This window comes from Octopus sinensis, linkage group LG19 (genome assembly GCF_006345805.1).
Source record: "Octopus sinensis linkage group LG19, ASM634580v1, whole genome shotgun sequence".
In the NCBI taxonomy this organism is placed as follows: domain Eukaryota; kingdom Metazoa; phylum Mollusca; class Cephalopoda; order Octopoda; family Octopodidae; genus Octopus; species Octopus sinensis.
In genome coordinates this window covers 48,512,586-48,536,918 of record NC_043015.1, presented here as the reverse complement: position 1 = coordinate 48,536,918, position 24,333 = coordinate 48,512,586, and the positions used below count along the sequence as shown (strand labels likewise).

The following is a 24,333-nucleotide window of genomic DNA, read 5'->3' as shown; positions in this document are numbered from 1 at the left end:
CTCCGAGGATTTTCACCAGAGCCCCGTCTGCCAGGTTGTGGACCTAATACCACTCGGTGTCAGACCAATCCGCCTTGGGTGGCCCTACCAGGAACCAAAGTTCCTGACGGCATAGCTCTGACACTACCCGTTGCCAGCGTCCCCACCACGATGAGGAGGGAATGGACTTTGGGGATGCTACTAATGTTTTTGTAGTATATGGAAAGAATTATCATTTGTGGGATAGCATGCAAATTTATTAATGAAGCATTTACCTCTGTACTTGAGGTGGTGGGTTCGAATTTGATGCAAACTTAATTCCCAGATATATCAGAAGGGCTTTGTTATTGAAGCATTATTTTGGAAAATACAATTTCAACAAGGATGGATGAAGAATTGGTTGAGGAATTTCAGAAAATATAATGCTGGAACTTTGAACTCTTGAATTAAATTCATCAATAATGAAATGAAGGACTATTAATGTTTAGTTGTAAACTGAACGTTGTCATCAGTTTTCCAGTTGATGAATAGTTCACGTACATCTGAGACATTTGTGCTGATGAGAAACTTGACCCACAAAAAAGCTTGCTGAGATTGTGGATGCAGAAATAATTCCAGACAATAATAATGGGGTACATCTTTATTTACAAATATTTAACTTGAAGATTTCAATATGCACTGCATCAATTTCCAGTCTTCAGGCTTTTCCTTTGTCAGTTAATCGTAGACATGAGTACTTGGTCCCTTTCTATTGGAGTCAGTATTTTATTTTGTTTATAAGAACACAATATTGCCAATGTAGTTGGGCTGGATGAAAGTTGCACCTAATCGAGAAGAGTTGATACTTTAGATGATTTATTTTAACCTATAGAAAAATACATACCATTTAGTGATAGTGAGGGCTGCTATTTTTGTCGTTATTGGTAGGTTATCTGCTTTAGAGGTATTGCTTTGTTTTAAAATGTTACAAGAATAAATGCAATAGTTACTGTATGCCGATTTATAGGTTTTTGTCTTTAAGAAATAATTTTTTTTTTTTTTATTCTTCAGGGTCAGGTGCCTTTCATTTTTGTAGGAACTGTAGAAAGCATAAGCAATGCAAAGCTTCTATTAGAATTTCATTTATCGCATTTAAGGGTAAGTATATTTGTTAATACTATTATTACAGTGTTGTGTTATTTTAAAACTCAAGATTTTGTCGTTTGAGATAGGATAAGAAATCATTTCTCAGCATGAATCTTGGTCTCTAACGGTTGTTGGACTGTCGAATAAATCTTTTGGTCCAAGGACTGACTGAAACAAAAGACCAGTATTTTCTTTTTTGGGAATTCTACAGTATGGAAATTATTACATTTAGAATTATAGAAAATTGAATGTGAAAGAAAAAGACTAACTACATTTTTTTTAATTGCTTAGTTAAAGATGAAAGGGCAGTGTTCATAGCCCTTTGAGGGTGTTGGGGTTGTTTAGGCTGGTGGGAAGAAGTTATTCAGAGACTTCTTCTGAACGCTTGCAAGAGAGTAAACTCTGCTAAAAGAATCCAAAGCTTGGTGTTCTTAAACTAGGCGAGGCTCTTGGACTAAATATAATTACTTTTTTAAGTTTTAGAAAATTGTAAAACATAAAATAAATTCTAGAATGTGTAAATTTTGTTGGAGAAATAACTGCAGTGAAGCAAATCGTTAACTAGAAGAACACGTCTTCAAATTGAAAAATATCGTTAATTGTAAACCATTCAGAGTTTTGATTCTTGAAGTGATGCCATCTCAGTTAATGGTAATTTATATTTTCATTTTAGGAAGTGGAACAGTTACGGCAAGAAAAATTAGAAATTGATCAACAGCTGAAGAATTTATCAGGTCCCCAACAGAGCCCCTACTATCCACCATCAAGAGAGAGAAGGTGGGTTCGTAAAAATTGTATTTCATGTTTGCATTGATGTTGTAACACTAAATATTACCTTCATTATTTTAAAGACAAGTAGGTTTCCATTGATGAGATTTGAGGGCAATTATAGTATAGGTGTGGTTATATATTGGCACTGTATATTACTGATATTGACCCCTAAGCTCATGTTCATCCATCAGAGCAACAAGGACTATCTAGTTATCCAAGGAGGACTGATAACTTGTGTGGAGTTGTGCAACCACACTCTCCCACTGGTGACCATCTTCAATCCAGTGGTTAGACCAGGTCAGGGCAACTGAGGGTGGAGAAGGATGACCAAGATGTCTTACTTGCTTCATCTTGTTCTTCGTTCTCCACAATGCATTGTTGCAGCCACTGAACCATGAGGTTTCTCTTGCAGAATGCACCGAATCCACTCTAAACATGCATTGGTAGGTAAGCCCCAATGTGCTATTACTCCGAATTAGAGTAGACTTTGGAACAATAATGGCTAAGAGATAGCTCCACATTCATCAAAACCTAGAGCTCCTGAATCAGAGTTTCACTACCAAATGGAGTTTAAGGTCATACCCAGGAGTCATACCCTGCACCCCTGAGCTTTGAAGGTAGTGTCAACTCGGTTAGAAATAGAGAATACCAAACAAGTTCCCTATGGATACCGTATTTATTATGAGTGGCTTGTAAACGTATCTAACTCGCTTTCGCTCGTTAGATACGTTTACAAGCCACGAGTTGTAATAAATACGGTATCCATAGGGAATGAGTTTGGTATTTTTATTACACACGAATAAACGACCATATTTTATTAGCCCAATAACTAAATTCTTCACATTTAGTTGTAACTTGTGAATGACAAAAGTAGTGCCATCACCGTGACCTCAGGTCATCACCATGGATTGACCAATCAGAAGCAGCGCTGTCACCGTGACCTCGGGTCATCACCCTGGATTGACCAATCAGAAGCAGCGCTCGCAGTATCTGACATATGTTAGATACCAAAAATATCTGTGTTCTCACTCACATGTGTGTAATAATACATATTTATTGTTGCATTTGAGTAGCACAAGAATATTTTGTCTTGTGACCAGTAACCTATTTTGATTACCAAAAGAATATCTCTCTCTCTCTCTCTCTACATGACCTACTTAGTTTGACATCAAAAGAAATGCAACTTGAAAAGGTCTCACAGAGAGATGGCAAGCAAGGACAAGCTGCACTACAAATAAATTGGTCAGTAACACAGGTTTCTGTATTTAAAACTAGTTTGTGATGCAAACCTCAAGTGACATGAAAGAGTACCAACAAAAGTGGCTATTCATCATGACCGTATTAACCACAGGAATAAGGATTTTGAATTGGCATCAATTCAGGTTGATTTGTGATCCTGATGTGGTTAATCAACCATAAAGCTTGAGTCAACTGAATCATTTTATTTATTCAAGGCACTGCCTGAAATTGAACTCGGAATCTTGGGGTTAGTAATAAAAAGCATGGGCTACTAACCCCAAGATTCCGGGTTTAGTACCAAGCAGTGCCTTGAATAATTAATAACATCAGCAAAAAATACCTTAGGAATGAGAACCCAGGGTTGGGTTCAAAATTCTACCAGGACACCTGATGAAGGCTGGAGAGTAAATCAGCCAAAACGTGGTAACAACAAACAAGATGAGGACACATATCTGTCTAATGTAAATAATGTACAGAATTCCTCATCTCAAAAATATAGAACAGTATGAACATTTGGTTCTTATTAGTAAGGCTTAAGTCACAGATGTGTCAAAATAAAACCCTTAGCTCAGTAAAATTTTGAGATCAGAATAGTTGTTGTCCTGCTGTTGTTGTCTGAAAGTCCAGATATGTTGACATAAGGCCTCCTAGTTGTGAGAATCTTCAAGAGAGTAAGGCTTATGTGGAAGGATTGTATCCAATCTATGTTGTTATGGATAACACATGATCACATTTCAGTTATTACTATGATGGGTTTTCCTGTTTATCCTCCCAGGGGCAGTAATGACCCATATAATGATGAAAGAAGGGGCCGCGGACCACCGATGCGTGGAGTCAGGGGCATGAGCCGAGTAGGTAGACGCTGGGCTAATGAACGACATAGTGGAAATAATCAAGGTAAGTTGGACATTGAATTTGTTTGAACATTTTGGTTTTTACTCGTATGATGTTTGTATTGGGTATTTAAATATAACATTTCTTGCTAGTTTTTAATTTCAATTATATTTAAATATTTCAAAGGGCTTTTTTTTTTTTCTCACTTCTTTGTTACTGCATTGATGAGTATCAAGTACCCTTATTCTTAGAACAATTTAATAAAGGCAAATATTTGTGTGGAAAACCACTTATATATAAAATAGTTGAAATAAGTTTCTGTTATTGTTTCTTAAATTTCTGTTTTCAATCAGCCTTTTTCATTTTAATATTTTCTTTAATCCAATGTTAAAGGATACATTGCTATATTCTACCTCAAACTTAGTCTATTCCAAGTTTGTCAACCACAAGATATTTTTGTTCATTCTTGTCATATATTGTTTCACACCTTGTTATTGTGGTTTGTTAGGTATGGTCATTAGAAACTGAAGATAGCCATTACACTTGCAGTCCTTCCTTTCCTTTCTTTTTTTTTTTTTTTTTGTTAGTCTTATAATATTATCGCTCATTAAGCTTTGTGTCAAATAAATTGGTTGTATATGATTTATTGCATAGTCTGTCTCACAGATGACATAGATACCATTCTCATCTAGCCTCGTGTTCCAAAATAGCTTTCTCTAAATGTCAATCTTAGACTTGAGATTTCTTATTGTCCTACTTTCACTAACATCTGTGTTGTTTACATGCAATGGAAAGCAACCTATTTAACCATAAACAATTAGTCAGTGTATGGGTGGCATAAATTTACATGAAAGCATTTTGGTCATTGATAACCAGTGTCTGATAATCCATTGTCCTAACTATAAACTGCAAACTCTTTTCCTCTTCAACCTCACTTAGTCATTTTCTCTCAGATTGTGGGATCCAGAAATGTAACGCATGTACCAATGACTGCAGTTTAAAAGTTGCTATTATAAAAAATGAATCTTCTTGAATTTCTGTGTACCATAAAGATATCTAGACCTTTCCATGTTTAGTGGTTGAAACAGTGTCATGATAACATCTACTTCAGTATAATTAGTAATGGTTTCTAGTCATAAACTATCAAGCCAAAATCTCAGAACAAACAGATTGTGGCACATGGAAAGATTTGGTATTTCAAACTTGTAAATGATGAACCACAATAAGGTTCTATCTCAGACTGTTATAGGCTCTTCAAAATACCTATTTCTTTATTACCCACAAGGAGCTAAACACAGAGGGACAAACAAGGACAGACATAGGTATTAAGTCGATTACATCGACCCCAGTGCGTAACTGGTACTTAATTTATCGACCCCGAAAGGATGAAAGGCAAAGTCGACCTCAGCGGAATTTGAACTCACTACGTAATGCAGGCGAAATACCACTAAGCATTTCGCCCGGCGTGCTAACGTTTCTGCCAGCTCGCCGCCTTTCAAAATACCATTTACGTAACTTAAAATTAGATTCACATCTATATGCTTTCTTTTAATGTATTTTTTGAAGAGTTTCTAACTAGGAGACGCTGGTTCAAAACTATAGTTATTAGGACTTGTCTCACTTTTCAGATGTGAATTTTTAAGCCAGTTTCTAACAGACAGGTTTGTTATTCATTCTTGGAATCGTTTATGAAAGATAAAATCTTATTTCCTTTATTCATTTATTTCTTAACCATTTCTGTTGTATATATTCTGGTGTATTTGTATTGTAGATTAATATTGATCGTTTTTCTCTTCTGTTATATTTTCTGTTTGTCAATTGAGTTTTCTTGTATTATTACTATTTGAAAGTTACTGTGTCAGCTTTTTTTTTTAGTCTGTATGTAACTTATGATGACACATTATTCTGAAGTTTGTGCATTCTTATTTTCCAACATATTTTTGTTTATTTCATGCAAAATCATTATTAATAATATTATTATGTAAGGCAGCAAGCTGGTGGAATCATCATGCCAAGCAAAATTCTTAGTGGCATTTCATGTCTTTATGTTCAGAGTTCAAATTCCACCTAGTTCAACTTGGCATTTCATCCCTTATGGGGTTGATAAAATAAGCACCAGTTGAGCACTTGGGTCAATTAATTTATCCCTTCCCTCAAAATTGCAGGCCTAGCTTCTATGGCTGGATACTCTTCCTGATGCCAACCACTTGAAAGTGTATATTGAGTGCTTTTTGCATGGCACCAACACCAACAGGGTCACCAGGTTACTTGCAAGACAAGACTCCCTCAACTGTCTTTGTTGTCTGGCCTTTTCATAAATGATGCAAGGAACAATATTGGCCTGTGAGCTGTCGATCAGTTAATCACCTTAAGATTTTAAACTTCAAGATGATTTCAAAATATAACCTTGTAAAAATATTTATCCAAACTACAAAACTTGTGAAAGGAACTATTATTGACATGTCTTATTTCTAATCGCATTGAATTTTAAATGATTATCTTTTTTCATACAAGTTCTTTCTTGTTGGAATTTTTAACATGAGAGTTGTTTGAGCTGAATTGGTTGGTATCATGTAATGTCTGATGTAATGATATGGGCTAAATTCTCTGGCAGTTTCAAAGATAGCATGTTTTCAAGTTGTTCTCAATAGCTCATTAGTTGTAATTCTTTTAAATTTAATTTTTTAGTAAAACACCAATGTCACAAAAGCATCATCACCAGCAGAGCAAATATTTCAGAAATGATAATCAAAGATAATACAGACAGTATTATTAAATGAGCTGGCAGAGTCGTTAGCATGCCGGATGAAATGCTTAGCAGTATTTTGTCTGCTGCTACGTTCTGAGTTCAAATTATGCTGAGGTCGAATTTGCCTTTCATCCTTTTGGGGTCGACTAAATAAGTACCTGTTGTGTACTGGGGTCAATGTAATCAACTTATCCCCCTTCCCTAAGTTGCCCTTGTGGCAAAAATTTGAAATCATTATTAAGGCAACCAGTTGGCAGAATTGTTAGCACATCAAGCAAAATACTTAGCGGTATTTCATCTGTCTTCACATTCTGAGTTCAAATTCCCCCAAGGTCAACTTTGCCTTTCATCCTTTCGGGGCCAATAAAATAAGTGTACTAGGGTGAGTCCCCCAAAAATCATATATGGACGCCACACGAGAACCCCTGCTCTATGTCCTTCTTGAAAACTCAAGACTATTATTTCTTTAACTTTAACAGGTCTTTGGTCAGCATTTATACACAGAATGTTTGACTCCAAAATCTGTAGATGTAATAAATAATATCTGGTTATCAATTCCTGTTAAGAACTTATTTTAGTGTGGCCCCTTTCTGGGCTTGTCCTGAAGCAGCTGTGTAATTGGGACCTTTTGGCATTGTAGAAAGATAAAAATTGTCTTGTCTGAAAGTTCAGTACAAACATAATCTAAAAATAAGAATGTCTAGAAAGGTGAAGGGAACAAATATTGCAAAGTAGAACTGTTGGTCAATTGGTAGATAGTTCCATAGCATTCAGTTTTGAATCTTAGTCACCTACAAAATTGGTAACATAGAATATTTCATTTTTAAAATATTAAAATTTGTACTCTTAGTATTTTCTTCTCAAGCACCTTGTGTGTTTCACTGGTGTTTCATTGCGAAAAAATGTTTGTAAAAAGGAGGAAATAAATTTATGTATTTTCAGTTATCCAAAACATTCCTTCAATAATAATGTTGAAAAAACTTTTTATCAAAAAAAAAAAAAAATTGCCATAAGTTTTTCTGTGAAATCCTTTGCTTCTTTCTCTCCATTAAAAACAAATTTTTAAAAAGCTGCTGATTCTTCTGCCATTGTCTTTGTCTGTGTTACCATGTACATTGTTCTCTTTTAAAGGTGATGACCCGTTATCTCCTCGTCCTATTTCTGACTGGTCAGCAGAGGTAGTGGAAGAAGAACGTCGGCAAGCTGGGTATTTAACAGATAGCGTATTAAGTGGTCGAGGACGCGGCTTCAAGCGAGGAAGGGGTCGAGGACGTGGGGGAAACAGTAATTCTGCAAGGGATTCAGGTAAGTCAACGGGGACAAAACCCGGATTTAAAACGCTGAATCATCATCATCATCATCGTCGTTTAACGTCTGCTTTCCATGCTAGCATGAGTTGGACGGTTTGATTGTGGGCTGGCGAACCAGATGGCTGCACCGGGCTCCAGACAGTTTCTACAGCTGGATGCCCTTCCTAACGCCAACCACTCCTAGAGTGTAGTGGGTGCTTTTACATGCCACATGCATGGGGGCCAGTCAGGCGGTACAGGCAACGACCTCGCTCGAATTTTTTTCACATGCCAACAGCACAGGTGCCAGTAAGGCGATGCTGGTAACGATCCTGCTCGAATGGTGCCTCCTACATGCCACCGGCGCGAAAGCCAGTTAGCTGCTCTGGCAATGATCACGCTCGGATGGTGCTTTTAGCACCTTTCTAGCATGGGGCACAAGTGCTAGTAAGGCGCAGCTGGCAACGATCACACTCGAATGGTGCCTTTTATGTGCCACTGACACAGAAGCCGGTTAGCCGCTCTGTCAGCGATCACGCTCGCATGGTGCTCATGCCCGTCATCGAATTTCATTTTGATTTGGATGATGATATATATATCTCTTTTACTTGTTTCAGTCATTTGACTGGCCATGCTGGAGCACTGCCTTTAGTCGAGCAAATCGATCCCGGGACTTATTCTTTGTAAGCCCAGTACTTATTCTATCGGTCTCTTTTGCCGAACCGCTAAGTTACGGGGACGTAAACACACCAGCATCGGTTGTCAAGCAATGCTCGGGGGACAAACACAGGCACATAAACACATACACACACATACATATATACGACAGGCTTCTTTCAGTTTCCATCTACCAAATCCACTCAAGGCTTTGGTCGGCCCGAGGCTATAGTAGAAGACACTTGCCCAAGGTGCTACGCAGTGGGACTGAACCGGAACCATGTGGTTGGTGAGCAAGCTACTTACCACACAGCCACTCCTGCACCTATAGACTGATTTATTATTACTTAGGCAGCATAAAGGCAATTTCTGAAAGGAGCAGTGTCATCAAATCTATCGACCTCAACATTATTTAGGCTGGCAGTTAGTCCTGAATCCTATTTCAACCATTGTGTTGTCCCTCTGATTCCTTGCTCCAATTGATTTCACTCCTTAAAAACTGTTGTAAGTTTGCATTAACATATTTAATGCCTGGAGAATTATTTAAAAAAAAAAAATTTTTTTTTAAGACTAATTAAAAACAAAGATAAGATACTGTGAAGTGTTTTGCATTTTTTGATTTTTATACACAGATGTTGTCTTTGAATTAATGTATGAGGACTCGGGTTCTTCTCTCGATTGCTAGTTGAGTGGGCAGCAACTGAAAGCCTATTGCTCTTATATAAAAAGGCCATCTCATTCATATGCAAGAATGGGTGTGTAAATTAAGTTGCTAATGACTTGGTCTTTGGATTCATATACGACACATTTTCTCTCCAGCCTTTATAGAGTTGCAGTTATGCAATTCTACAAAGCCTGTATGAAAATATATGTGGTGTCACTTCTTATATTAAACTCACTTTAATACAGTATATTACTTGCAACTCACTCACCTCAGGTTGATGAAGAGACATAGAGGTGGAGGGGTATTTGTTGAAATAGGATGTCAAACTACACATTCTCATCTTCTCAGCTCTGACCCAATCTTTCCTAGTTTTCCTCGTGTTTTCACCATTTACATAACATTTCTCCACTTAGCTAGCCTATGTAATTTGTTTTCATGGCTTCTTCATTCTAGTTTAGTCTTAACTCATTAACCATTGTTTTAAATAAGTCAGTTGCTTTCATCCATTTACAATTAACTTTTAATTTCCAACAAGCCATAATTAAATTAATTCTCTCCAATCACACTAGATCCTCCTCTGTATTCATTGCCAAACGATATCCTCTGATTGCTGCATTGAGGCAGACCTTATTCTATTGTCAATACAACTATAAATATTTCTTGTTTTATACTACACATTGAAGAATGAATTATATATCTCACATTAATCTTATATTTTTTATTGTAGGCTGGTTATCTCACGACCCACATCAAGGTATGTAACACCTCTTCATTTACTTGATACTTGTTATATTAAATTTATTTCACATTTTTCTATGTGAAACAAATAATAGTCATATCATGTCCTTCAATATAAAGTAATAATGATTATAATTATGTAAATTAATAGCCAGATTATGTCTACAATATAAAACAACAATGATTATAACTACACAGAATGCTTTAGTGGTTGTATTACAATAAACTTTATATTTCACATTGAGACCTCATCAGTGTTAGAACTTTCAAATCACGTGTAACCTTGTCTAAGAAACTAGTGTTTCTCACAAATGGATACCAAAACTATTGGAACCAATTTCAGTGACATTCTTAAGTAGAATAGTCTGCTGAATTTCTAGAAATAAATTTAGTTTAAGAAGAAGAAAAACTCAGAATATATGACACCTGTCTATTTGTATATATGTTAGAGTTATTAGACTTGTTTTTTTATAGAAAATATAAGAATATTGGGCCCCCATTAAAAACATTTAGGGAGTTCATGTGGGCTATAAATTTAACTCTTATTCATACAGTTAAATTTGAATGAACTAAGCTTAACTTTGGCAGAATAACTTTAGTTAATGCAACTAGTTTTAATATCTCTATAATAGTTTCAGCTCCACAATAATTCCACTCCTTGACCCTTAACCCTTTAGCTTTTAAACCGGCCATATCCGGCCAAAAGTATTCTGCCTGTTTTATGTTCAAACTGGCCAGATCTAATTTCTCACACCAACCCTACAATATTGTTTTAAAAATTAACAGCTGCCTCATCAAATTCTCATAGCTACAAGATAATGCATGATTAGTTCAAAACAAAGTGGATGAAAAAGCATTAATTTTGGTAGAATAATACGAACACTAAAGGTTTAATGTTATTAAATTCCTCTGAATTTCCCTCACCTGTCCAAGGTTTTCCTGTTGACACCCATCTATAGCTGTCCCAGGTAAACATCTGTCTTGCAAGGCCTACAAAAGTTATTAGCTTACTAAAGTTTAGGCTGTCTCTAACAGATTAAGAAACAAGATTCAGTCCAAGAAGAGTTGTATCAATCAGCCTTGAGTTAAGTCTTCACCGTTTGGAGGAACTGTTTCTTATTTGTGAAGAAATAATAACCATTAGAATTGTATTGAGAATGCAACAAAAATTTAAGAGTTAACTTTGGTAGAAAGCAAAAACAGAAGAGACTGGCTTGGATGGACTGGGAAATGATTGTGTGTGATTGTGTTGAAAAGGTAGTGGTGGTAGTGGTGATTGATGGTATGCAGCAGTATCTGCTGACCAGAAACTACGGGAACTAACGAAGGTATGTGTGACACTGCTTCAATTCTCATGGAATAATTTTCTTCCTTATATATATATATATATATATAGAATTTATTCTGAAGAAATGAAAGACTAGAAATCAAATGCTCCAAAAAAATTATTGATAGCGATTAACTCCTCATTTTACAATGAATTATATTGTGGAATTTTAATGAACTTTTATTTTACCGATATTTAGGTGCCTATGATGATGATGATATCCAAGATCAAAGATCACGTCGTCGAACAACAGATGACGAAGACACAGTACTGGATAATGCAAGTGTAAACAGCCAAGATCAAGGTTAGCAATTCATCTAAATATTTAATGTCTTATGTTGGTTGGTATGGTTATTCTATTGATTTTGTTTGCTGCTCTTTAAGTAACTGAACTATCACGTTGAAACCCCATAAGCTTAAGAACCCATTTACCATATTTTAATGTGTATAAGGAACCCTTTTTTGTCAAAAATTAGGTTTAAAAAAATATGGGAGTTTCTTATACATGGATAGTATTACAATCCCTTACAAAATCTTTTTTCCAAATTTTTAGCCCCCAAAATTAGGTGGTTCCTTATACACATTAAAATATGGTAACTGTCAATACACAATCTTCTCACATCCCTCCATAGGGTGTCCTAAAAAGATGTATACTCAAATTGAATGATTATAAAATCATTGTTTATTGAAATAGGGCACCATTCGAGCATGATCGTTATCAACGTCGCTTCACTGGCATGTGTAAAAAGATTCGAGCGAGGTCATTGCCAGTACCGCCTGACTGGCTCCCGTGCTGGTGGCACGTAAAAAGCACCCACTACACTCTCGGAGTGGTTGGCGTTAGGAATGGCATCCAGCTGTAGAAACTCTGCCAGATCAAGTTTGGAGCCCAGTGCAGCCATCTGATTCGCCAGCCCTCAGTCAAAATCGTCCAACCCATGCTAGCATGGAAAGCGGACGTTAAATGATGATATCTCGTTTTCAAAATTTAAAAGAATCTGCAGACAGAATTTTATTTTCTTATGAACATTTATTTTCAAACTGTTCTGATCCAGGCACTGTTTAATATGAAAGGCAATGGGATCACAAATATCAAGAAATATTTTGTTTGTGTACATTTTCATTCAATGGCTGCCCTCACTTCATCAACCATTACTGGTTTTGTAGTGTAAACTTAGTCTTTTAAGTATCCTCAAAAAAAACAAAAGTCTAATGAGAGGTCTGGTGAATGTGGTGGGCATTCTACAGAATCTGTTTGGCAAAATCTCATCAAGTGAAGCCCTTACATTACTATGTTGGTATAGAGGTACCCCATCTTGCTTGAAATAAAGCTTCACATCTTCAAAGTTCTCTTGATACTTGGCATAACAGATTCCCACAGCAAGTTCAAGTGAATTGGATCGGTCACAATGCCATAAAAAAAAGAACAGTCCAATCAATCCTTTTGATGATAAAGCTGCACCATATTGTAACCCCTGATAAATTAACATCGTGTTCCTCCATAATATGTGGATTATCAGGTTACCAGTAGGTGCAGGTGTGGAAGTTAACTGAGCCATTTAAGCCATTTAACTTAAATGTAGTCTCATAACTCTAACTTTTGTTGAAATGTGCATCTTCTACAAGTTTTGCTAAATTCCGCTCTTTAGCCAGGATCGTCCTCATTGGGAACATGAAGATGACCATTCTTCACATGCAACTTCTCCAATGACAGCATGTCAAAATATGATAGAGGCTTGATTTTGAAATTTCTAGTACCCTTTCATGCTTTGTTGTGATTCATCAATGTCTGAAGTCTTCTGGAACATTTCTAGGGGACATTCTGACCAGTTTCATCTGCTTCAAACATAACTCCACTTCGAGTAATGTTAAGTCGCATAAGTGGGTCTGTTTGAACCTCTCTCCTGAACTGTCTTTACAATTTGACTGTATTTACAAACTTTTAGAAGCACTTCAGGACAATTTTAGTCTGCTTCCCATTAGAAATAATGAGTTAAATCTAAAAAGAACTTACTGTTGAATTATCAGCTGATAGTGTCTATATTTTTTGAGACCTCCTCTGTGTGTGTATGTATTTATATTGTTCATTATGCAGAATATTGGGATTATTTAAGAGGGTGGTTGATGTTTAACCCTTTAGTGTTCAAACCGGCCATATCCAGCCCAAATATTCTATATGTTTTATATTCAAACTGGCGATATCTAGCCTTTCACACCTAACCTACATTGACATTCTTAAAATAAACAATCACGTCATTGAAACCCCAAAGCTATGAGATAATGCTTATTAATTCAAAACAATTTGAGTAAAAAAATATTACATTTACCAGAGTAATCTGAATACTAAAGGGTTAAAAGGCTGAAGGTTTTTACTTCACTACCTTTGGGTTACTTGCGTAAACATTCTTTCAGTGGTCCAATATTTTTATGATATTTATCAGCCAAAAATGTCAATATCATAGTTAAAACCAGCAAATGGCAGTATCTTGCACAAATTCTGGAGACAATTAATCTGGAAGTTTAAAAATGATCTAGAAGGTGGGGAGGGATATATAGTGCTAGTTAAGGAGATGGTAAAGAAATGTGATGGGAGAAGTTTGGAAGGAAGGAGTGGTGGAAGTGGACAATAGCTGACTGGAGGGGGCGGTGATGTAGAAAGGGAGTTATCAGCAGGTACTTGTGAATAACAGCTGATTGGAGAGTAATAACTTACAATGAAGGAGTAATTGACAGTGTCTGTGATGTCATTACCTTTTACACTAGGAGTATGATGGGGGAAAAATTAGGAAAGGAGGTGTGGGGTGGGGTGATGAGAAAGGAATGAAGAAAAGAATATTCCTGAAAACTGAATTACATGGCAAACAGCAGAGACTATGGTGGTACAGATGTAAACGTATTTAACCCTTTAGCATTCAAACCAGCCATATCTGGCCAAAATATTTAGCCTGTTTTATATTGAAACTGACCAGATCTCGCCTTTCACCTCAGCCCTACCATGTCATTCTAAAACTAAAAAATCACACCACTGGAATCTCTAAACTACAAGATAATGCATGATTAATTCAAACCATTTTAAATAAACATCACATTTGTCAGAATAATCTGAACACTAAAGGGTTAAAGTTTCATCTTTAAAACATAAGGATGTTAAATTCCAAGACATTTAGACATGTCTTTGGAAAATTTCAATGAGAGGACCAAGAACTTAGACGCCAGTTCTGTCTTTGCTTTGCTAGACAATTTCTCATTCACTCTGTTGCTTCAGTTTGCTTTGTCAGTGTAGATTTCTTTGTTTGTTCAAGCAGAACATGAGAGTAATGACTAATTAAATATTTGCAAGAACTGATCTACTACACTCACGGAGTGGTTGGCGTTAGGAAGGGCATCCAGCCGTAGAAACATTGCCAGATAAGACCGGGCCTGGTGCAGCCTTCTGGCTTCCCAGACCCCGGTTGAACCGTCCAACCCATGCTAGCATGGAAAGCGGACGCTAAACGATGATGATGATGATGATTATTAAGGATATTGAGAAGAAATGTAATTTTAAGAGATTGAGTTATCTAAGACTGTTCGTTAAGTTTGACAACTTAAAAGAACAATAAAAACGAATTGGTTATTAACTAATGGTATTTGCACTACGACTTATCTTTTAATTAATTGAATGCTTAATTTTTGTTTTGACACTCTTTCAGATCGTAGACGGGATAAAAGAAGGAGGCGCAGAAGAAGATTGCGTGGTAACGGTAGTGCAGCTTCTGGTACTGAGACAGACACAAGTGTATCTAATTACAGGGGCCGCTACTCGGCACCACCGTCGCGGGCCGGTTCTATGATGAGGAGCCCAAGTTACAATAACAACATGCATAAGCCAGAAGATTTCTCTGTGTCTGTTACGTCTGTCCATAATAACCACCATTCTCAATCTCCCCCACCTCACTCCTCACAAATGCATCTGCAACTGGGAGGCAACCGGCCTACTTATAACAACAACAATAGTATGGTGGCAAATGAAAAAGAAATTATTGTGAAAACAGAAAATGATTCTACACCCAAGCAACAACGAGATGCTCGCAAACAAACCCGTCAGCAACTCAGTAGCAGTGAATCCGACAGTAAAAATATAAAGAGCAAGTCGAGCAACTCTGCAACTTCTCCTACTGCTACTACTACTCATTTCTGCAAATCAAAGGAACAGCTTGTTAATGGAGAACAATGAGTAGGATTGCAGGTTTTGAATTCCCCTCCCTTTCCCTGACTTGTTGAAAGAATCGACTTGAAGTCAGGTTTGCAGGCAAGGCAGACATTGAAATCAGTAACCACTGATCAACGCTTATTGAATGGACTACACAGCTGGAAAAATGCTGTTGCTGCTCCAAAACATGATTAATTACATGAAAAAAAAAATGTTTTTAGAGAAAAAAAAAAACATGAGTAAATTTTTTTAAAAGTTTCTTTAAAAAAAAAAAAATGTATTCCTGTGTGTTTAGGATGACTTACTACCCTGAATTGCCTAGACATTAGTCTATTTTGTTTTCAATTCTGGACTGAGCTCAATCTATGCATATATTGTCAAGCAATTAGTTTGCTTTGACTGTTGCATTGTCTCAGAGTGCATGGTATATTTGGCCTAGACAGTTTGGGGGGAAAGTTGGCATGCACTGTGAAGGTAACAATGTTGTTAAATATTCTGGTACAATTAAGTTCTGCTAAGAGGTACAATGTTGGTAGCAGGGTCTACAATAGAGATATTGAAGCTGCTGGTAGCAGAATGTATTCCTTCAATCCGTGTTGGCCTAATTGAGTAAAATTTTTTCATGGTAAGATGATTAACAGCAACCTTTCTACTATCAATGCTGCCACCTAACCTCATTCGGTTTGATTGCTTTTGTTTTCATTTCAATTTACTTGCAGTCTGTAATCCGTTAATTTTGGTTGTTTTTTTTTTTTTGTTTTTTTTTTTTAAACTTATCATTTTGGCATCTTATTTATTTCATTTCATTTCACTACAGGTATTTGAACATCTATTTAAGCTGTAAAGTTAATGCAGTTGTAAAACACTGCACACAGTAGTAAGTTTAGGGCGGAGGACTGCTATAGATGAGAATATATCGTCAATCTTAAATTGAAAGCTAAGTGTAATTGTCTTCCCATTAACAGTTTTACTTGAAAGTACATTAAATTAAATTAGTAGTGCTATAACTTCTAATTTCCATGTAGTATTCATTTGTTACCTATGAAATGGTTTAAATAAGCAAAGTTGCAATGTAGCTAAAAGGAGCTTTACATACTGAACTCCACAAGTATTACAATTTCTTTCAATTGATTCTATCTACGGTTTATTTCTATAATATATGGAATAATATGACCACATAAAATTGAAAATTCTCCAAAAAATCAAGACATTGGTTCAGTTATTTTCTTCAATAATTAAAAGCATTTAACATAGGCCTCTTGGTTAGTTACCTTACGTAATTATTGTCGTCTTGATTTGTTCCATTGAAAATATAATCTGATACATTTAACAGACAGTTTTATGTGCAACATTTTTCAAACCCAAATATATTTACAAAGAAATTCCAATCTGGGCCAAACGTATTTCTCTCTAATTGCTAATTTCTTGCCACCCCCCCACCTATCTACAGACTTACCCCCCTGCTTAAAAGATTTAAAAAAGAAAAAATAGTTATTAGCAATATGTGCATATAGCATTTTGATTGTTATACCTTTTTTTTTTTTTTTTTTATGGTCAACATATTAACAGTATTAGCTAATTATTTGCTCCTAAGATAACGTGTTGCTACCTTTTCTGCTAGCTTACTTTACCATTTAGCTTTTTACTGCTGTTTATTTCATCTGTTTTTGCTACTCTCATTGCTTTTCGTTATGGGAGTGTTTAAATTATTTTTATGATGGAGTTTTTTTTTTTTTTTTGTCAAAACAGAATATTAATGCTGGTGCTTTTTTTCGTTTTTTTTTTTTTTATATCCCAATGTATTCTATATCGATTTAAAATCTATTTGTTCTAGTTGTTAATACTCTTTGATAGTTTTTTTTTTTTTCCTTCAATATGCTTAGTGTCTTTTCTTCAGTTAGTTTCACTATTTTGCATTAACCTGGACTATATTGACAACAGTAACAAAAGAAAATTGTAGGTTTTTCTAAAAAAAAAAAAAGTATTTTTTGTTATTTGCTGTTATTTTGTTTTGTGCTGTTTGATTTTTAAGTGATTCTTTAGGTTTCAATTTACAGTGCACAGACTTAGTTAATGTTAAATATACCTGTTCTCAAATAGGTTTCATTGAGGTGAGTTTAATCACCTTTATTTTCTTTCCATTGTTTGACGAGAGATATTTCTACTGGTTTCATTTTCTTTCCTGATTCAAACCCACCCGTCCCCCATTTTAATGGAAAAAAAAAATAAAATAAAAACTACAACACATGGATAACATTGCTTCTGGGTGGTCTAACTTTCCAGATAGTCTATGTGATGCTGTTTATAAAAATAGCATAATGTACCACAACAGATTTATTAGAAGTGTCTAAAATTCATATATAATTGCTGAAATTATTTTGCTTTATCTAAAAACAAGTTATTAAACATAGAAAATATAATTATTTTTACTAACAGACTAAATCTAATTGATTTAAATTTTGGTTTGTGACCTACTAATATCGGTTTAAATGTAGATAGTGTTTGTTTTTTAAAAAAAAAGAAGCTACTTAGTGCTTATTTTGTTGTGTAATTGTCATTCCATGATGATGTATCTGGTATTTGGAGCTAAAAAAAAAATGATGGCTTTTTTTTGATAGAATTGCTCTGCTTTTGTCACAACAGAATCATCTAACAGTGTTTTTAATTTTACTTTTAACTTTGAACAGCAAGTTTTCATTTTGATGCTAAAAAAACAAGTCGTCAAACCTTTACTTTGCCGTTGTCCTTTAGCAATTAAAGTTGACAATTAGTAAACAATAAATGCCATCAATGACATAGGTTAAAACTCTTCTCTTATGCACCATTGTTTCATTTTTTTTTTTTTTTTCTAAGGACTGATCAGTTTTTGTTTTTATTGAAACTATTTTTCCAAGCATTTTCAAACTATGACCAAATTGATTTTTTGTTTGTTTTTTTTTTTAAATCCTAGTATTAGTGATTGATTACCAAGCCATTGCTAGATGCAGTCCTACCCTACACCTATTGACATCCTTTATTTTTTTCGTTCCAAGTCATAGATTAAGAATTTACACTAAACAGTTTTAAAGTCTTTCTAATCCAAGCATTTTCTCTTTTTCTGGAGATTTTATTTTGTTTCTTTTGCTAATTTTTTTTTTTTTCCTTATTTAGAAAATGAATAAATGGTATTTTTGCTATAATTTAGGAATTATGCTCTACTAATATAAACTGAAACTTTAAAAATAAAAAAAAATACTCTCAAACCTTGATTCGGTGAGTCAAGATGAAGTAAAACCTCAATAAAGCCTTTCTGGAGCTGCTTTGGTTTATCTTTTCTAAGCAGTTTAAATGTTATTATTACTACATCGATTGGCTTGTGAAACCTAAATATCTACTAACAAATACCTATGTAACACAGCCTTGTCACAATAGCATACAACCACTGACGCTATGTCTTCTCGAAAACATATATATATATATATACCTTATATACCGTTTTCTTTTATTCTTAGATCTGTTTTCATCCCTATTTGACTTGCCTTGTTAATACAAAGAAGTGTGCATAATCATAAACCGTCGATTTTAAACATCTGCTGCTGCCTCTTAGCTAGCTTTTTCTGAAGTTAGCCAGAATCAGTCAGATGATTGCAGATGTGGAGTTTCCTTAAAGGTTGCCTTTGATATACTAGAGGAGACTGTATAAACAATTTGTACATGTGCAGATATATATACATACATATATATCCATATATATATATATATATATGTATATATACACTCACACATGCACACAATAGTAATTACGTCTTGACATATTTCATATCAATATCTACATTTCCTTGAATTAACAACAGTTCATATTAAAACTTTCAATGCATGTATCTTTTATTTCAATTAGACTACATTTTATTGTTTCAGACTCTATTCTACACAACCTTATTTTTCTTTTTCTCTTTTTTTTTTTTTTTTTTTTTTTTTTTTAACCATCGTAGTAACTTAATGATATATATATTATTTTCTACTGTTAATTATTTTAATTATTGTTGGCAGTGGGATGGCAGAAATGGTAGAATATATATTTTGTTTCTCTTGCTATGTGCTGAGTTCAAACTTCACCACAGTTGACTTTCCCTTTCATCCCTCTAGGGTGCATAAAATACCAAGCACGTACCTGGGATTGGTTCAATTGACTAAACCCCATACAAATGTGGCCTTGAGGCCTATCTGAGAAGTTTATTTAATATTATTATTATAATTATAATTATTATATGTTGGTTCTGAATCTAGTAAATTGTCAGTTGACAACAAAGACCTTCCACTTCTGAACACATATACTACTAACACCTAGAAACTATTATCTTCCCCACCACTACCACCATTTTCCACTTCTAATTCTGGCCTTCGTTTAGCTCTTATGATCATTTAACATTAAAAACAATGGTTTCCTAATGAACAGCTTGGTATTGTTGTCTTGAAAGACTTCCAGCGTTCCTTTCTGAAAACGTCTATTTATATCCTTGTAGCAAGAGATCATCAATTTCAAAGACAAAACTTTCAAACTGTTTCACATTGGCTTTGATTTGTCCTATTTACACTTTGTAGAAGCCATTCTGGAAGCGAAAGGTAACATTTTTAATGCAGCTAATCCTGTTTCTACTACATCTCTTCTACTTAAATGCAGAAATATTTACTTGCAGAGAGATTATTACAATATTAATCCATGGCAATTCCTTTTAACCAAAAATTTTTTTCTTTAAAGCATATCTTTCTTTTCCTAGTATTTTAAGTCTTCTTAAAAGACAAAATAAAATTTTTGTTTCCTAAATTAGACATTGCAAATCTTCAATATTTTCAATAGTCTCATCTTTTAATCAGTTTCCTTCATCAATATTGTATTATTTTAACCTATAAGACAGTTTGGTTCAATTTTCTCTGATGTATTTCTATGCATCTACAAATTGCTTGCCTAAAACTTAAGTCCAAGTAAAGTATCTAATAGTCTCTAGAAATGCTTTCATCTTCAACTTTTCTGTTTAGAAGTTTGCCTTTCACTCTGAGGAATCACAGTTTTTATTCTTCACTTACTTTGTACATATATTTACAAAACCTATTTAAATGTTACTTTTTTTCCTTCTTACGAATGGTCCGCTTATAACTTTTTGTCCCCAAAAAAGAAAAACAATTGCTGCCTTTAATTCTATTACTAACATAATTAACTACTCTACAACACTTATTATCTCCTGGTGTATCCTTTTGAAGCCTTCGACTTGTTCTTCAACCAACTTCTTATATCTTGGTTATATATTTGTTGTGGCTTTCAGATATACCTAAAACTCACTGATTGTGTTCTGTGATAGTGAACTCCAGTAAATTTACCTGTTTACTTAGCAACATCAACTATCACTGACCCAATCAACAGACCAAAGTTACCATGGCAATAGGTGTGAAAATCACTGTGACTGGTTATGAAACTGGCTGTCGTCGAAGGGAAAGCGACAAGGGGTTATAATACAACATTACTTTTTTTATCTCCCCTTTCCTATATTTGCTTAATATCTTTGACTTCTTTCAACCCAGAAATATATGGCAAATAAATTGCAAGACTTTCTCCTCCCTACCTAACCAAACAGAACATAAAATTTGAGTTGACAATCCTGTTCCTTCCTACTAGGGACTCACTACCTGTACTTGTTCTTTAGCCATGCATTAGTTACCATACTGAATGCCTTTGGCGACAAAGACAAACTGATACATGAAAACACTGTCTTTTTCTATATTTAGTGAAATATAGTAATGAAAAGAATTAAAAAAAAATGTGAAAGTAAAACTACTAACCTGCCTTACAGCAATTAATATTAGAAAACTATCTGGATCTGATGTGGCCAATCAGTAAGTAGCCATTAGTCAGAACTATCAAATTATTTGGTACAATTCTTTCAGCTTGAGGAAATTGGTGTAGTGTGCTCTAAGCACACTCCTGTATTCTTCCTTTCATTAATCTTTTAATAAAAGATGTTTATGGAGAAAGTTATTTTTGTACCAAATTCTTGGAATGGCTCAGAACATAGTTTAATAAAGTCTATGTATTTGTGGCTGCCTCACCTTCCTTCCATCAGTTAAAGACTTAACAAAGGATGTTGTGTCTGCTAACACAAGTTGTCCCCTTCCACCACAACCCCTCAGCTTGTTTAATGGTCAGGCAGTTGTTTCCCCTCTAAATCCATGTTCTACACAAGTCGGTAAGTATTCAGCTCAGATTCTGCAAACCTGCCTGTACATATGTGACAAAGTAGATGTCTGCTCTTTGAATTGCAGGTTCTTTTTTTTTTTTTTTTTTTCTCCCAATCCTTGTCACATAGTCTCAGATCTTCTGTGAAGTAGTGGAGAACTGACAAATTCTTTTCCACATTATTTATTTTCATTAAACATGTCCAACATTTTTTCCATTTAGAATACATTGTCAGTTGGCTGACTACTGTTTCTAATAAAACAAAAGTGTTGCCATTGCTCTTGTTTGTCTTTATATTCTACCAAAATTAGGTCTTGCTATCGGCAGGCACTTATCACAATTTTATTCAATGTTTGTTTGTATGTGTGTGTGGTGACTTTTGTTTTTGATTTTTTAATTACCATTTAGTATGAGTGTGTGCCTGCCCATAGCTTGAGCAAGGTTCTCCTCAACTGGTGGGTGGGTGGGCATTACAGTTGTATGCTAACCGTGAGTCTCTGTAGGTTAAATAATACAAGTACTTGTTGCTAAAATCTTGACTGTTTCAGAACATTTTGAGTACAAACCAAGTTGTGAATCAATCTGGATAATGATGTACAGCAGGTTAAGTGTAGAACATTGCTTGCTAGTTCAGATGACCAAGGATTGTTGCAGGAGAAGAAAAAAGGGTCAGGGTACAGTATATCGAGCTGGCAGAATTGTTAGCACGCCGGACGAATTGTATAGTTGTATTTCATCTGCTGCTACGTTCTCAGTTCAAATTCCGCCGAGGTCAACTTAGCCTTTCATCATTTCAGGGTCGATTAAATAAGTACCAGTTACGGATTGGGGTCGATATAATCGACTTAATCCGTTTGTTTGTCCTCTCTGTGTTTAGCCCCTTGTGAGTAGTAAAGAAATAGGTATTTCGTCCACTGTTACGTTCTGAGTTCAAATTCCACCGAGGTTGACTTTGCCTTTCATCCTTTCGGGGTCAATAAATTAAGTACCAGTTACGCACTGGGGTCAATCTAATCGACTTAATCCGTTTGTTTGTCCTCTCTGTGTTTAGCCCCCTGTGGGCAATAAAGAAATAGGTACAGGATATTGAGCTGCCGGTAGTTGTAGCATGTTGGGAAATGAGACTTGGACGATTAGAATACAGGAATCTTGTGTGTAGCAGTCTCACTGTATGAAATGAGTAGTGCTGCTGTGTGCTTTGGTTTCTCATTTAAAGACTAATCTAATGTTTTGGGAGTAGCTTTGTTGATGTGACAGCTGTGTAAGTTGCTTTGGAAATAATCAGATTAACCCTTTCAATACCAAACTCGGCCTGGTTCTCTGATACAAACTTCCTGCAATCTAAATTAAGACCCATCGAAATTTTGTGTTGGTTTATGTTCCAAGCAGCAGCTTGGTAATGAGTTATTTTAATTAAATTCTTCGTTATTTTCAAAATTAATCGAAAGCAATTCCAGCAGAAATATAACAGAAGGCATAGCTTGGGAAGCTGATAACTTGTACTCTTACTCTTTTACTTGTTTCAGTTATTTGACTGCGGCCATGCTGGAGCACCGCCTTTAGTCGAGCAAATCGATCCCAGGACTTATTCTTTGTAAGCCCAGTACTTATTCTATCAGTCTCTTTTGCCGAACCGCTAAGTGACGGGGACGTAAACACACCTGCATCGGTTGTCAAGCAATGCTAGAGGGACAAACATATATATATATATACGACAGGCTTCTTTCAGTTTCCGTCTACCAAATCCACTCACAAGGCTTTGGTCGGCCCGAGGCTATAGTTGAAGACACTTGCCCAAGATGCCACGCTGTGGGACTGAGCCCGGAACCATGTGGTTGGTAAGCGAGCTACTTACCACACAGCCACTCCTGTGTTTCACTTCATCCATTAACTCTTTCTTAGACCATGTTTCTAAAGAAATATACGGTTTCAATTAATTTTGATAATAGTTTGGAACATAACAATAAGTGCAAACACAAATTTCAATGACGTGTTTTAATTTAATCCTTTAGCATTCAGATTGCTCTGTCAAATATAACACTTTTCTATTCACATTGTTTTGAATTAATCATGCATCATCTTGTAGCTTTGAGATTTCGGTACTGTAATTGTTTATTTCTAGAATGACAGTGTAGGTATGAGAGGCTGGATCTGGTCAGCTTGAAATATCTGGACCAAATATGGCTGGTTTAAATATGATCACTTTATTATAGGCACAGGAGTGGCTGTGTGGTAAGTAGCTTGTTTACCAACCACATGGTTCTGGGTTCAGTCCCACTGTGTAGCACCTTGGGCAAGTGTCTTCTACTATAGCCTCAGGCCAACCAAAGCCTTGTGAGTGAATTTGGTAGACAGAAACTGAAAGAAGCCTGTCGTATATATATGTTAGTTAGTTAGTTAATTTGGCTCAAAAGCAAATAGCAAGGCCATGTAGGGGGACATGGAGTTAAGTACAGGGTGGTGTTCATGTAAAGAGTTCAGGCCACTTGAGGTCCAGGGAGGCTTTTGTCCTCCCACAACATCGCTTGATAACTGATGCTGGTGTGTTTATGTCCTCGTAA

General features: G+C 35.4%; 1 protein-coding gene across 3 annotated transcripts in view; it reads left to right on the top strand.

Moving 5' to 3' along the window:
• Positions 1-18,877, top strand: part of LOC115222138 (fragile X mental retardation syndrome-related protein 1) — a 72,290-nt gene extending 53,413 nt beyond the window's left edge. For 2 of the 3 annotated variants that reach the window (XM_029792274.2, XM_029792272.2), the window contains 7 exons: positions 1,030-1,116; positions 1,778-1,881; positions 3,890-4,011; positions 7,829-8,002; positions 10,035-10,061; positions 11,572-11,676; positions 15,065-18,877. In XM_029792274.2, coding sequence (XP_029648134.1) covers positions 1,030-1,116; positions 1,778-1,881; positions 3,890-4,011; positions 7,829-8,002; positions 10,035-10,061; positions 11,572-11,676; positions 15,065-15,588 — 1,143 coding nt within the window. In that variant the 3' untranslated portion in view covers positions 15,589-18,877. The remainder of the gene's footprint in view (positions 1-1,029; positions 1,117-1,777; positions 1,882-3,889; positions 4,012-7,828; positions 8,003-10,034; positions 10,062-11,571; positions 11,677-15,064) is intronic. The other variant, XM_029792273.2, reaches the window with a different exon arrangement.
• Positions 18,878-24,333: the final 5,456 nt, after the last annotated feature.